The sequence below is a fragment of the Urocampus carinirostris genome, chromosome 16, assembly GCF_059441175.1.
Source record: "Urocampus carinirostris isolate Australia breed hairy pipefish chromosome 16, RoL_Ucar_1.0, whole genome shotgun sequence".
In the NCBI taxonomy this organism is placed as follows: domain Eukaryota; kingdom Metazoa; phylum Chordata; class Actinopteri; order Syngnathiformes; family Syngnathidae; genus Urocampus; species Urocampus carinirostris.
Genome location: NC_142364.1, coordinates 20,054,975 through 20,068,319, shown reverse-complemented (window position 1 = coordinate 20,068,319; position 13,345 = coordinate 20,054,975). Strand labels below are relative to the sequence as shown.

The window sequence follows — 13,345 nt, the reverse complement described above, 5'->3', positions numbered from 1 at the left end:
TCTTCCGTAGCGAGCGATGGCGGTGTCAGGGATGGAAAAACTGGTTGGTAGCCGGGACTGGGAGAGCAGACGTGGTCAGGATCAAAACAGGTCGTAGTGGGAGACAGACGGGAGCAAAAAACGGGACAGGTGGGAGTCAGGGTCGAAATAGGCTTGCCTATTATACACTGAGGTTCGCAGACGGACTGACGACAGGGGACAGACAGGACTAGGTGGAAATAGTGACAGGGAGCCAAATGAGCGGGCACAGGTGAGTCACATCAGTAATCATGACACTTAGTCACGAGCTTAGTCACACCTAGGGACAATTTGGACTGGCCAATTAACCTGACATACATGTTTTTGGGAGGAAACCTGAGTTCCCGGAGGAAACCCACACAAGCACGGGGAGAACATGCAAACTCCACTCAGGAAGGTTTGATCTCATGACCTCAGAACTGTGGCGCACAGGCGCTAACCACTGCACTACCGTGCCGCCCTCTGTGTACACAATACTAACTCCAAATTTAGACTGTTTCAAAATCTCAACTCTGAAGTTTGAGACATGAGGCCAAGAGCTGTCCATAGCCAAAGGAGGAACAAAATATCTATTGAATTATATATTTTTTTATGCAATTCATGAGCCAAGGGTGCCCAGATGGCAGTCACAGTTTGCTCCCTAAAACATTCATTTTTCAAACACTTGACATTATAATTGACTGGAAATTTGCCTCCGTATACATTAGGCAATTCAGTATTCTACTCCAACAATTTATTTTAGCCTCTATCAACCCTTGAACTGGTTGTGAACCCTCGTTGCTGCATCAGATAATAAAGTGCCACAGTATTCCAAAAAGAACAATTAACTCCTAAACAAGATCTCCCGAAACAAAATCCCCGTCGTAATAAAAATATAAAACGAGGATCGTAAAAAGCGCGGCGAGAACGACCTACCAGACGATGCCCTGAGCGCCGGAGCCGATGGGTTTTAAATTCTGGTAACGCTTCAAAACGGTGAAGGTGGAGTCTCCCACTTCCACGCTGTAGAACTGGTTGTCCACTTTGCTTTTGCTCATGTTGTAATGCTTGGCGATATATGACACATCCAATTGTTTTCCGAAACCCTGCATAAAAGAAGCAAGAAAAATGGCAGATTGTATTATATGTTAGTGTTTCTGGTTATTACACGGGTATTGAGAAAAGATTGTGGAAATGTTGTATTTACTGTTGCACGGGCAATCTGGTAGATACACGGTGGGATGGTGTTTTGATTTTTGGAGTTGACAGTATTATTGTACTTTTCTCTATACTTATGTTTATTTCAATACCGTCAGTGTTTAGTTACACAAATTACCAGAACGTTCTCGATAATGTAATAATACAAGCCAGAAACCAGATAAAAAAGCAGCTTTTAAAACTTTACTTTATATGTGCCTTGATGCTATGTCATGATTACTGATGTGACTCATTTGGCGCCAACTGCCGCGGGTTCTGATTGGCTCCCTGTCAGTACTTGAACTCGGGCAATTGGTATCGATCTCGTCGGCCTCTGGCTTCCTTTCATTTCACGCCAGACTGCTGCCTAACATGCATGACTCCCCATTTCCCGTAAAATAAAAGGCTTGTGTGGGAAACGTCACCCGTTGACATGCTATGTTTGTTTGATCTGAATTTAGTGTATTAATTGCAGTGGTCAGCTCTGATTGGCTACTAGCTAGTAAAGTATCAATTTGGAAAATTCTGATATTTCATGTCATGTTTCAAGTCATGTCATGTTTATTTGTATCACAAAGAGACTCAAAGGGCTGCACAGACCACACATTGTTGCAAACCACAGACTATTATTACACCATCCCCTGATCTAAAACCTACATGAGGGCAAGGAAAATCTCAGAAACCTCAACATGAGGAAAATGAAGAAACTGAAAGTGTTGTGTTGTGTACTCTAGTATCGTCATGTACTGTGTTTTGGTGTTTTTCAGTGGAATTTTGCTCTTTAAAGTTATTGTTCCATCAACGTGTGAGTATGCAGTATATCCTGCGTCAACTTTGTTCTATGTTTTTTTCCGTTAGAGGTAGTTGGGGTTCCAACATTCCCTGCATTGTCTCTATTTTATGTTTTGTTCAGCTAGTTGGTTTCTGTTACAACATGCCCATTGTTGTTCATGTTTTAATTAAGTTGAGAGTTTGTCAGTGTTCCAACATGTCCTGTGTGTACTTTATTTTATTTCATTTTTCAGTTAGCTCTAGTTAGTGTGCATGTCACTCTAATTGTTGTTTTAGCCTCGTGTTGGAATGTTTCTTGTGGTGTCTCGTTTTCATGTTCTGTTCTGTTAGAGCTGGTTGATGTTAGAACATTGTGTAGTTTTTCTAGCAACGTGTGAATTTGTTCCCTGTGTTCTCTCTCTTTTCTGTTTTGCCCAGTTAGAACCAGATGGTATTCCAACATATCCTGCGTCCTATTTATTTCTTGTGGTGTTTATTTCAAATCTAGAGTTTCAACTTTATGAAGGAGGGCTGTGTAGCCTAGCCTGTGTATAGTGGCTTTGATGTCTTTTAATCCTGAAGATCTGAGTACTCTTTTTTTTGTTCTGTTTCTGTACAATATTGCATACAGATTCCTTTTTTTGTGAGTACATGCATTTTTAAAATTGTATTTTGTGTCTACATATATGATATCCACTTCTCAGCCACGCAACTCTGGACAGCCTTCTCCACTGTTGAAGGTCCCTGGCCTGTTCCTTAATGTTGTCGGCCCGGTTCTTTTTTGGTCTCCCTATCCTCTTGCCCCCTTGGACTGTGCTCTGGAGAATTATCTTGACAAGTCCTGATGATCTTGTGACGTGATCATACCACTGCAGAATTCGTCTGCGAACAATTGACAACAGTTCTTTGTTGGTGTTGGGCACCGTTTCGTTTCTCACATGGGTAGATGATGCCAAGAAGTTTACTGTAGCATCTCATCTCCAACGCCTGGATTTTCTTTTCCAGTTTTGCTGTGATGTCTCGCAGGCGTCGAGGAAAATGGAAGTAACAAAAGCTTGCATCTATTTGATCTTTGATTTCACTTCTATGTTCTTGTCCCTCCAGATGGGTTTAAGTCTGGCAAGTGAGGCTGTGGTTTGAGCTATCATGGCCATGATTTTTGGTTCTGACCCCTCTTCTGATGTGACAGCTCCAATATATTTAAATTTGGTGACAAGTTCTAGCTCTCTGTGGTTTATGGTGATGTTTTTGGTTGTATATATATTTACATATATACATTATCTTTATTTATCAATGAATGACAGACAAATGTTATTAATTAATTTGACTTAATTAAGTTGTTATTCTGCTCATATCTTTCAGATTTAATTTCCCCCTATTTTCCGGTCCGGAACCTTCACTCTGAAAATGCTGATCTACTAGCAATCCCAGGAGCCAAGAAGAGAACCGCAGGTTCGAGAGCGTTCTCCGTTCGGGCCCCGGTGTTGGGCAATGCTTTGCCCCCTGGAATTTGATCTGCTACCTCAGTGGAACTGTTTAAACCCAGGCTTAAAACACACTTCTATTCTATAGCTTATGAATGACCAATATTTCATGTTGACATTATCTGTGTATTATTTGTTATTGCAACATCTGTTGCAGCCTGGTCACCTTGGAAGGGGGATTACCTCATGTGTGGTCCCTTCTCAAGGTTTCTTCATTTGCCTCACATTGAGGTTTTTGAGTTTTTCCTTGACCTCATGGAGGTTTTAGATCATGGGGTGGTGTAATAACAGTCAGTAGTTTGCAATAATCTGTGGTCTGTGCAGCCCTTTGAGACTCCTTCTGATTAAGGGCTATACAAATGAACATGATTTCTCTTGACTTGACTTGTTTTTTTTTATGGACATGTATTCCTTTTATTTCAAATCTGTCTCTCTATTATATAGGTAAAAATGCACTGACTTTTTCATTACAGTTTGAATTGTATCTTTTACTCAATTAAAAACTACCAAACCATCCCGTTTGTGTTGCACTAAGAAGTAATATAGCGCATTAACACATTAAATACCGCAAGAATGTGCAAGCACAAATAATACACCCTCCCTCCCAGCATCAAGTACTGAAGGATTAAGTAATAGATTTAGACATTTCCATGAGTAACAAGCAAACCTAACCCATGATGCAATTATTTCAATACAATGGATCATTGCCCTTTAGTGTACCAATAGTGGCTATCAAACAGGCAGCTTGAGGCAGTCATCACATCATTTGACCGTTTGTTGTCACGAGATTCGACACAGTCTCATAGAATTCACAGGCAGCAGAATGTTTAGCCTAGATAAACAATATTTGGGAAAATGTGTCAATTGACCAGTTAACCATTGCTCACCGCTTATACTAAAACTTGAATGAAATAAAACTTGCAAAGCCATTTCATGCTCCCCTCCACGGCAAAAACAAAACAAAACAGTGTTTAAATTAGAAGCCATATTAATGTAGATTAGCAGCAAGGAGGTTGATGGAATAAAATGAGTACTGTACCTGTTATTTTATTTTTACCTGTAAGGGACACACACCTGACAAAATGCTAACTTCACATCCAGAATTGGTTGGCTGCAATTGTATAAGAAATGTCTGCTCATAAATACCTGCAAGACAAAAAAGAGGGAGAAAGACAACAGTTCATTCACGTTTCAGTACCTAAAAGCCAGCTTCAGTAGAGATGAACAATAATTATCGGACCAATAGTGTCATGGTTACCGATGTGATGCACCTGTGCCCGCTCCATTGGCGCCAACTGTCTCGCACTCTGATTGGCTCCCTGTCATTATTTAAACCCACTCCTTTCTGTCACCTGTTGTCAGTCCGTCTGCGAACCTCAGTGTACTCTAGGCAAGCTTTTTAGACCCTGACTCCCACCTGCTTTTGCTCCCGTCTGTTCCCTGGCTTCGAACCCGTCTACTCTCCTCTCCTGGCTTTTGACTCGTTGCTGTTCCCGACCACGTTTTCTGCTCTCCTGTCCCGGCGACTGACCCGTTTTTTTCCGTTCTCGACACCGCCATCGCTCGCCAGGGAAGTGCCACTTCCGCGTTCAGAGCGACCTGCTTCCAGGGACCAGCGATCACCGGATCGTGTGTGCAATCCTTCCCTTTCTTCCCAATAAAACTGAGAGAAACGTAACGCAAGTAGGTCCTGCCTCCGTTCTTGTCCTGACAAATAGTTGTCTGACCAATAGTTGTCCGTCCGATAACGGCCGAATATGACGTCACTAGGGTTGAGTAGGGTTACTTTAACTGGATTACTTTCAATTACTTTTGGATTACTCCAATACAAAATATGCTAATAAAAGACAAAAGAAACTAAATATGAATAAAAAAACTAAATTTTGTGCAGGCTTGGGGAGTAACGGAACACATGGAACGGCAAAAATGATGTTGGCAAGCTGTTTGGATTTATTTTCATTTTGTTTCTGTCGCATTTTATGTTCGTTTTGCCAGAGATCAAAGTGATCAAAGCCAGGAGAGAAAGCTTACCACGTGTTGTGAGTCATAATTTTATTCATATTCCATCCATTAGCATATTTGGTATTGGAGTAATCCAAAAGTAATTGAAAGTAATCCAGTTAAAGTAACCCCACCCAACCCTGAACGTCACCGATAGAAAATAAACCATTAGTAGCTTCATGCTAAACTACTTTATATGTCATATAAGAATGTGTTTTATTTTCTATTGGATCAGTAGCACAACTTGGTTGTGTCTCCTTCCTACCCCTTCTTAATGTGCGCGAGTCATCGGAGAGCTCAGCTATAATCAGTTGCAAAGACTTTGGATGTGTACAAGCTTCGTCATTGTACGGGATTCTAAAGATTAGTGAGTACATTGAGATCATTTCTTTTCACACCAAGCTTTATTTAGGAAGCACAGAAAGAGGACAGAAACGAGTCGAGCAGCCGGGACGGAAGATCGGAGCATGGTCGGAGGGCAGAAACAAGTAGGGCAGCTGGGACGGAAGATCAGCGCATGGTCGGAGGGCAGAAACAAGTTGGGCAGCCGGGACGGGACGGGTGATCGGAACGTGGTTGGAGGAAGGAATCAAGTCAGGTAGACGGAGATTGGAAGGATAAAGGACAGGACGGGACGGGAAGGGCCAGGACGGGTCGGGACAGACGGCAAGAAAATACCTTTTAAAAAAAATAAGTAATTATACTGTAACTCACTATCAACAAGCGTTGTGCAGATGAAAACTATTTCTTTATGAGTGATTAGTGCAAAGGGTTACTACATTTATATGAATTTCTGTAAAAAGTGCTTGCCTTGCGCGTGCGAGGTTTGCTGATGGACCAAATGAGAGTGTTGAGTTTAAATAGGAGGGGAACCAATCAGAAAACGACCAGCAGCTGGAGCCTAACGAGCAGGCACAGGTGAGAGCAATGGACAAATCATGACGGTTTAACTTTTGTGTGCTAGACATATACAAAGTATACCGAACGTATTTTAATGTTTTGTACTCCATTCACAAATCATTGCTGCCATAAATTTGCCTCAAATGCGTTGCGATGAGAGACCTTTAAAGAAGCAGGACTTTTAGCAGTATTGGTAGGAAAAAAACGTCTATCTTTTATTCTCTTTGAGTTTCTGTTTCGAATTCTTTAATCAGATTGTGTAACGTGCCAGCAGAGTCAAGAAATTTGCATAGGAAGATGCGTCATTTCAGTTTTCCTGACCCTTTAATCATGCCACAATTAATGCTTTGCCAAGTCCAGAGGAAGCAGGCCAGTTTAGAAAAGGATATATTTAGCTCTTTTATCCTTACAATGGCCTGTTAAGACAGACCTCATTGCTTTTATTTTCCATCCATCCATTCATTCATTATCCACACCACTTATCCTCAGTAGGGTCGCCGGCATGCTAGAGCCCATCCCAGCTATCTTTGGGCTGTAGGCAGGGAACACCCTGAACTGGTTGCAAGACAGTCACAGCGCACACAGAGACAGACGACTCACTCTCTCGATCACACCTAGGGACAATTTGGACCGGCCAATTAACCTGACATGCCTGTTTTTGGAATGTGGGAAGAAACTGGAGTGCCCGGAGGAAATCCACGCTGGCACAAGTAGAACTTGCAAACTCTACACAGGAAGGTTTGATCCCATGACCGGAGAACTCTGTGCTAACCATTGCGCTGCCGTGCTACTCCAGTTATTTTCCAGTTGTCAAAATACGCTGACTTTCTTTTAAGCAAACCATTCTTTGTAAGCACAAAAATATTTTCTGAAGTCCTCAAAAGATAAAGAATACTTAATTAGAATTGGAATCTATGATACAAAAAACGTGTTAGTATTCAATGTCGCTCCCAGTTTCAATTGTATAAAAATTATTGGGATCCAGTACACCACCTTTCTCCAGAGGGTAGCAACAGGCAGACAAACTCAAGAAACCCACACTTGTTTCCCATCACTCACAGCTGACTTTTTTTGTATTTGAGGACTGTGCAGACAGTAAAAGCTGTCGGATCGCTGTTTTTCCTTGATGTTCCTGAGCTAATGCCTTAGTATAATGTGGCATTAGTGGTATAGTGGTCAGCATAGCTGCCTTCCAAGCAGTTGACCTGGGTTCGATTCTCAGCTAATGCAAGTTTATAGTCAAATTTTGCCCCATTAAGGTTTGATATTAAGCGACCTTCTTAATACTTAATTTCCACATGTTTTCATTTATTTTTTTAGGCAGCAATTCCATCCAAATGTGGCATTAGTGGTATAGTGGTCAGCATAGCTGCCTTCCAAGCAGTTGACCTGGGTTCGATTCCCAGCTAATGCAGGATTGTAGTCAAATTTTGCCCCATTAAAGTTTGATATTAAGGGACCTTCTTAATTCTCAATTTCCACCTGTTTTCATTTATTTTTTTTGGCAGCAATTCCATCCAAATGTGGCATTAGTGGTATAGTGGTCAGCATAGCTGCCTTCCAAGCAGTTGACCTGGGTTCGATTCCCAGCTAATGCAGGATTGTAGTCAAATTTTGCCCCATTAAAGTTTGATATTAAGGGACCTTCTTAATTCTCAATTTCCCCCTGTTTTCATTTATTTTTTTAGGCAGCAATTTCAATAGAAATGTGGCATTAGTGGTATAGTGGTCAGCATAGCTGCCTTCCAAGCCGTTGACCTGTGTTCGATTCCCAGCTAATGCAGGATTGTAGTCAAATTTTGCCCCATTAAAGTTTGATACTAAGGGACCTTCTTAATTCTCAATTTCCACCTGTTTTCATTTATTTTTTTTGGCAACAATTCCATCCAAATGTGGCATTAGTGGTATAGTGGTCAGCATAGCTGCCTTCCAAGCAGTTGACCTGGGTTCGATTCCCAGCTAATGCAGGATTGTAGTCAAAATTTGCCCCATTAAAGTTTGATATTAAGGGACCTTCTTAATTCTCAATTTCCACCTGTTTTCATTTATTTTTTGGGCAGTAATTCCATCCAAATGTGGCATTAGTGGTATAGTGGTCAGCATAGCTGCCTTCCAAGCAGTTGACCTGGGTTCGATTCCCAGCTAATGCAGGATTGTAGTCAAATTTTGCCCCATTAAAGTTTGATATTAAGGGACCTTCTTAATTCTCAATTTCCACCTGTTTTCATTTATTTTTTTTGGCAGCAATTCCATCCAAATGTGGCATTAGTGGTATAGTGGTCAGCATAGCTGCCTTCCAAGCAGTTGACCTGGGTTCGATTCCCAGCTAATGCAGGATTGTAGTCAAAATTTGCCCCATTAAAGTTTGATATTAAGGGACCTTCTTAATTCTCAATTTCCACCTGTTTTCATTTATTTTTTTAGGCAGCAATTTCAATAGAAATGTGGCATTAGTGGTATAGTGGTCAGCATAGCTGCCTTCCAAGCCGTTGACCTGTGTTCGATTCCCAGCTAATCCAGGATTGTAGTCAAATTTTGCCCCATTAAAGTTTGATATTAAGGGACCTTCTTAATTCTCAATTTCCACCTGTTTTCATTTATTTTTTTAGGCAGCAATTTCAATAGAAATGTGGCATTAGTGGTATAGTGGTCAGCATAGCTGCCTTCCAAGCCGTTGACCTGTGTTCGATTCCCAGCTAATCCAGGATTGTAGTCAAATTTTGCCCCATTAAAGTTTGATATTAAGGGACCTTCTTAATTCTCAATTTCCACCTGTTTTCATTTATTTTTTTAGGCAGCAATTTCAATAGAAATGTGGCATTAGTGGTATAGTGGTCAGCATAGCTGCCTTCCAAGCCGTTGACCTGTGTTCGATTCCCAGCTAATGCAGGATTGTAGTCAAATTTTGCCCCATTAAAGTTTGATATTAAGGGACCTTCTTAATTCTCAATTTCCACCTGTTTTCATTTATTTTTTTTGGCAGCAATTCCATCCAAATGTGGCATTAGTGGTATAGTGGTCAGCATAGCTGCCTTCCAAGCAGTTGACCTGGGTTCGATTCCCAGCTAATGCAGGATTGTAGTCAAATTTTGCCCCATTAAAGTTTGATATTAAGGGACCTTTTAATTCTCAATTTCCACCTGTTTTCATTTATTTTTTTGGCAGCAATTCCATCCAAATGTGGCATTAGTGGTATAGTGGTCAGCATAGCTGCCTTCCAAGCAGTTGACCTGGGTTCGATTCCCACCTAATGCAGGATTGTAGTCAAATTTCGCCCCATTAAAGTTTGATATTAAGGGACCTTCTTAATTCTCAATTTCCACCTGTTTTCATTTATTTTTTGGGCAGTAATTCCATCCAAATGTGGCATTAGTGGTATAGTGGTCAGCATAGCTGCCTTCCAAGCAGTTGACCTGGGTTCGATTCCCAGCTAATGCAGGATTGTAGTCAAATTTTGCCCCATTAAAGTTTGATATTAAGGGACCTTCTTAATTCTCAATTTTCACCTGTTTTCATTTATTTTTTTAGGCAGCAATTTAAATAGAAATGTGGCATTAGTGGTATAGTGGTCAGCATAGCTGCCTTCCAAGCCGTTGACCTGTGTTCGATTCCCAGCTAATGCAGGATTGTAGTCAAATTTTGCCCCATTAAAGTTTGATATTAAGGGACCTTCTTAATTCTCAATTTCCATCTGTTTTCATTTATTTTTTTTGGCAGCAATTCCATCCAAATGTGGCATTAGTGGTATAGTGGTCAGCATAGCTGCCTTCCAAGCAGTTGACCTGGGTTCGATTCCCAGCTAATGCAGGATTGTAGTCAAATTTTGCCCCATTAAAGTTTGATATTAAGGGACCTTCTTAATTCTCAATTTCCACCTGTTTTCATTTATTTTTTTAGGCAGCAATTTCAATAGAAATGTGGCATTAGTGGTATAGTGGTCAGCATAGCTGCCTTCCAAGCCATTGACCTGTGTTCGAGTCCCAGCTAATGCAGGATTGTAGTCAAATTTTGCCCCATTAAAGTTTGATATTAAGGGACCTTCTTAATTCTCAATTTCCATCTGTTTTCATTTATTTTTTTTGGCAGCAATTCCATCCAAATGTGGCATTAGTGGTATAGTGGTCAGCATAGCTGCCTTCCAAGCAGTTGACCTGGGTTCGATTCCCAGCTAATGCAGGATTGTAGTCAAATTTTGCCCCATTAAAGTTTGATATTAAGGGACCTTCTTAATTCTCAATTTCCACCTGTTTTCATTTATTTTTTTAGGCAGCAATTTCAATAGAAATGTGGCATTAGTGGTATAGTGGTCAGCATAGCTGCCTTCCAAGCCATTGACCTGTGTTCGATTCCCAGCTAATGCAGGATTGTAGTCAAATTTTGCCTCATTAAAGTTTGATATTAAGGGACCTTCTTAATTCTCAATTTCCACCTGTTTTCATTTATTTTTTTTGGCAGCAATTTCAATAGAAATGTGGCATTAGTGGTATAGTGGTCAGCATAGCTGCCTTCAAAGCAGTTGACCTGGGTTCGATTCCCAGCTAATGCAGGATTGTAGTCAAATTTTGCCCCATTAAAGTTTGATATTAAGGGACCTTCTTAATTCTCAATTTCCACCTGTTTTAATTTATTTTTTGGGCAATAATTCCATCCAAATCTGGCATTAGTGGTATAGTGGTCAGCATAGCTGCCTTCCAAGCAGTTGACCTGTGTTCGATTCCCAGCTAATGCAGGATTGTAGTCAAATTTTGCCCCATTAAAGTTTGATATTAAGGGACCTTCTTAATTCTCAATTTCCACCTGTTTTCATTTATTTTTTTAGGCAGCAATTTCAATAGAAATGTGGCATTAGTGGTATAGTGGTCAGCATAGCTGCCTTCCAAGCCGTTGACCTGTGTTCGATTCCCAGCTAATGCAGGATTGTAGTCAAATTTTGCCCCATTAAAGTTTGATATTAAGGGACCTTCTTAATTCTCAATTTCCATCTGTTTTCATTTATTTTTTTTGGCAGCAATTCCATCCAAATGTGGCATTAGTGGTATAGTGGTCAGCATAGCTGCCTTCCAAGCAGTTGACCTGGGTTCGATTCCCAGCTAATGCAGGATTGTAGTCAAATTTTGCCCCATTAAAGTTTGATATTAAGGGACCTTCTTAATTCTCAATTTCCACCTGTTTTCATTTATTTTTTTTGGCAGCAATTCCATCCAAATGTGGCATTAGTGGTATAGTGGTCAGCATAGCTGCCTTCCAAGCAGTTGACCTGGGTTCGATTCCCAGCTAATGCAGGATTGTAGTCAAATTTTGCCCCATTAAAGTTTGATATTAAGGGACCTTCTTAATTCTCAATTTCCATCTGTTTTCATTTATTTTTTTTGGCAGCAATTCCATCCAAATGTGGCATTAGTGGTATAGTGGTCAGCATAGCTGCCTTCCAAGCAGTTGACCTGGGTTCGATTCCCAGCTAATGCAGGATTGTAGTCAAATTTTGCCCCATTAAAGTTTGATATTAAGGGACCTTCTTAATTCTCAATTTCCACCTGTTTTAATTTATTTTTTGGGCAATAATTCCATCCAAATCTGGCATTAGTGGTATAGTGGTCAGCATAGCTGCCTTCAAAGCAGTTGACCTGGGTTCGATTCCCAGCTAATGCAGGATTGTAGTCAAATTTTGCCCCATTAAAGTTTGATATTAAGGGACCTTCTTAATTCTCAATTTCCACCTGTTTTAATTTATTTTTTGGGCAATAATTCCATCCAAATCTGGCATTAGTGGTATAGTGGTCAGCATAGCTGCCTTCCAATCAGTTGACCTGGGTTCGATTCCCAGCTAATGCAGGATTGTAGTCAAATTTTGCCCCATTAAAGTTTGATATTAAGGGACCTTCTTAATTCTCAATTTCCACCTGTTTTCATTTATTTTTTTAGGCAGCAATTTCAATAGAAATGTGGCATTAGTGGTATAGTGGTCAGCATAGCTGCCTTCCAAGCCGTTGACCTGTGTTCGATTCCCAGCTAATGCAGGATTGTAGTCAAATTTTGCCCCATTAAAGTTTGATATTAAGGGACCTTCTTAATTCTCAATTTCCATCTGTTTTCATTTATTTTTTTTGGCAGCAATTCCATCCAAATGTGGCATTAGTGGTATAGTGGTCAGCATAGCTGCCTTCAAAGCAGTTGACCTGGGTTCGATTCCCAGCTAATGCAGGATTGTAGTCAAATTTTGCCCCATTAAAGTTTGATATTAAGGGACCTTCTTAATTCTCAATTTCCACCTGTTTTCATTTATTTTTTTTGGCAGCAATTCCATCCAAATGTGGCATTAGTGGTATAGTGGTCAGCATAGCTGCCTTCCAAGCAGTTGACCTGGGTTCGATTCCCAGCTAATGCAGGATTGTAGTCAAATTTTGCCCCATTAAAGTTTGATATTAAGGGACCTTCTTAATTCTCAATTTCCATCTGTTTTCATTTATTTTTTTTGGCAGCAATTCCATCCAAATGTGGCATTAGTGGTATAGTGGTCAGCATAGCTGCCTTCCAAGCAGTTGACCTGGGTTCGATTCCCAGCTAATGCAGGATTGTAGTCAAATTTTGCCCCATTAAAGTTTGATATTAAGGGACCTTCTTAATTCTCAATTTCCACCTGTTTTAATTTATTTTTTGGGCAATAATTCCATCCAAATCTGGCATTAGTGGTATAGTGGTCAGCATAGCTGCCTTCCAAGCAGTTGACCTGGGTTCGATTCCCAGCTAATGCAGGATTGTAGTCAAATTTTGCCCCATTAAAGTTTGATATTAAGGGTTCCTTCTTAATTCTCAATTTCCATCTGTTTTCATTTATTTTTTTTGGCAGCAATTCCATCCAAATGTGGCATTAGTGGTATAGTGGTCAGCATAGCTGCCTTCCAAGCAGTTGACCTGGGTTCGATTCCCAGCTAATGCAGGATTGTAGTCAAATTTTGCCCCATTAAAGTTTGATATTAAGGGACCTTCTTAATTCT

The 13,345-nt window shown here is 40.5% G+C and overlaps 1 protein-coding gene and 20 non-coding genes across 29 annotated transcripts in view; 20 read left to right on the top strand and 1 right to left on the bottom strand.

Annotated features, from left to right (window-relative positions):
- The window catches only part of mapk10 (mitogen-activated protein kinase 10), an 83,112-nt gene that overhangs the window by 37,660 nt on the left and 32,107 nt on the right, over positions 1-13,345 (bottom strand). For 8 of the 9 annotated variants that reach the window (XR_015853039.1, XM_088355901.1, XM_088355903.1 and 5 more), the window contains exons 2-3: positions 4,524-4,595; positions 934-1,103 (exon numbers count right to left, since the gene is read on the bottom strand). Coding sequence is in view for 8 of the 9 variants with exons in the window: in XM_088355901.1 (XP_088212027.1) it covers positions 934-1,103; positions 4,524-4,595 (242 nt within the window). In the remaining variant the exon portion in view is untranslated. Of the gene's footprint in view, positions 1-933; positions 1,104-4,506; positions 4,596-13,345 lie in introns of all 9 variants that reach the window. The other variant, XM_088355905.1, reaches the window with a different exon arrangement.
- Positions 7,509-7,580, top strand: trnag-ucc (transfer RNA glycine (anticodon UCC)). The gene has a single exon. It is a non-coding gene; the product is annotated as a tRNA-Gly (tRNA).
- On the top strand, positions 7,693-7,764 carry trnag-ucc (transfer RNA glycine (anticodon UCC)). The gene has a single exon. It is a non-coding gene; the product is annotated as a tRNA-Gly (tRNA).
- On the top strand, positions 7,877-7,948 carry trnag-ucc (transfer RNA glycine (anticodon UCC)). The gene has a single exon. It is a non-coding gene; the product is annotated as a tRNA-Gly (tRNA).
- Positions 8,246-8,317, top strand: trnag-ucc (transfer RNA glycine (anticodon UCC)). Its single transcript has one exon. It is a non-coding gene; the product is annotated as a tRNA-Gly (tRNA).
- trnag-ucc (transfer RNA glycine (anticodon UCC)) lies at positions 8,429-8,500 on the top strand. Its single transcript has one exon. It is a non-coding gene; the product is annotated as a tRNA-Gly (tRNA).
- trnag-ucc (transfer RNA glycine (anticodon UCC)) lies at positions 8,613-8,684 on the top strand. The gene has a single exon. It is a non-coding gene; the product is annotated as a tRNA-Gly (tRNA).
- Positions 9,352-9,423, top strand: trnag-ucc (transfer RNA glycine (anticodon UCC)). The gene has a single exon. It is a non-coding gene; the product is annotated as a tRNA-Gly (tRNA).
- trnag-ucc (transfer RNA glycine (anticodon UCC)) lies at positions 9,534-9,605 on the top strand. Its single transcript has one exon. It is a non-coding gene; the product is annotated as a tRNA-Gly (tRNA).
- Positions 9,717-9,788, top strand: trnag-ucc (transfer RNA glycine (anticodon UCC)). The gene has a single exon. It is a non-coding gene; the product is annotated as a tRNA-Gly (tRNA).
- Positions 10,086-10,157, top strand: trnag-ucc (transfer RNA glycine (anticodon UCC)). Its single transcript has one exon. It is a non-coding gene; the product is annotated as a tRNA-Gly (tRNA).
- On the top strand, positions 10,455-10,526 carry trnag-ucc (transfer RNA glycine (anticodon UCC)). Its single transcript has one exon. It is a non-coding gene; the product is annotated as a tRNA-Gly (tRNA).
- On the top strand, positions 11,008-11,079 carry trnag-ucc (transfer RNA glycine (anticodon UCC)). Its single transcript has one exon. It is a non-coding gene; the product is annotated as a tRNA-Gly (tRNA).
- On the top strand, positions 11,377-11,448 carry trnag-ucc (transfer RNA glycine (anticodon UCC)). The gene has a single exon. It is a non-coding gene; the product is annotated as a tRNA-Gly (tRNA).
- Positions 11,561-11,632, top strand: trnag-ucc (transfer RNA glycine (anticodon UCC)). The gene has a single exon. It is a non-coding gene; the product is annotated as a tRNA-Gly (tRNA).
- On the top strand, positions 11,745-11,816 carry trnag-ucc (transfer RNA glycine (anticodon UCC)). The gene has a single exon. It is a non-coding gene; the product is annotated as a tRNA-Gly (tRNA).
- trnag-ucc (transfer RNA glycine (anticodon UCC)) lies at positions 12,111-12,182 on the top strand. The gene has a single exon. It is a non-coding gene; the product is annotated as a tRNA-Gly (tRNA).
- On the top strand, positions 12,664-12,735 carry trnag-ucc (transfer RNA glycine (anticodon UCC)). The gene has a single exon. It is a non-coding gene; the product is annotated as a tRNA-Gly (tRNA).
- Positions 12,848-12,919, top strand: trnag-ucc (transfer RNA glycine (anticodon UCC)). Its single transcript has one exon. It is a non-coding gene; the product is annotated as a tRNA-Gly (tRNA).
- Positions 13,031-13,102, top strand: trnag-ucc (transfer RNA glycine (anticodon UCC)). Its single transcript has one exon. It is a non-coding gene; the product is annotated as a tRNA-Gly (tRNA).
- trnag-ucc (transfer RNA glycine (anticodon UCC)) lies at positions 13,216-13,287 on the top strand. Its single transcript has one exon. It is a non-coding gene; the product is annotated as a tRNA-Gly (tRNA).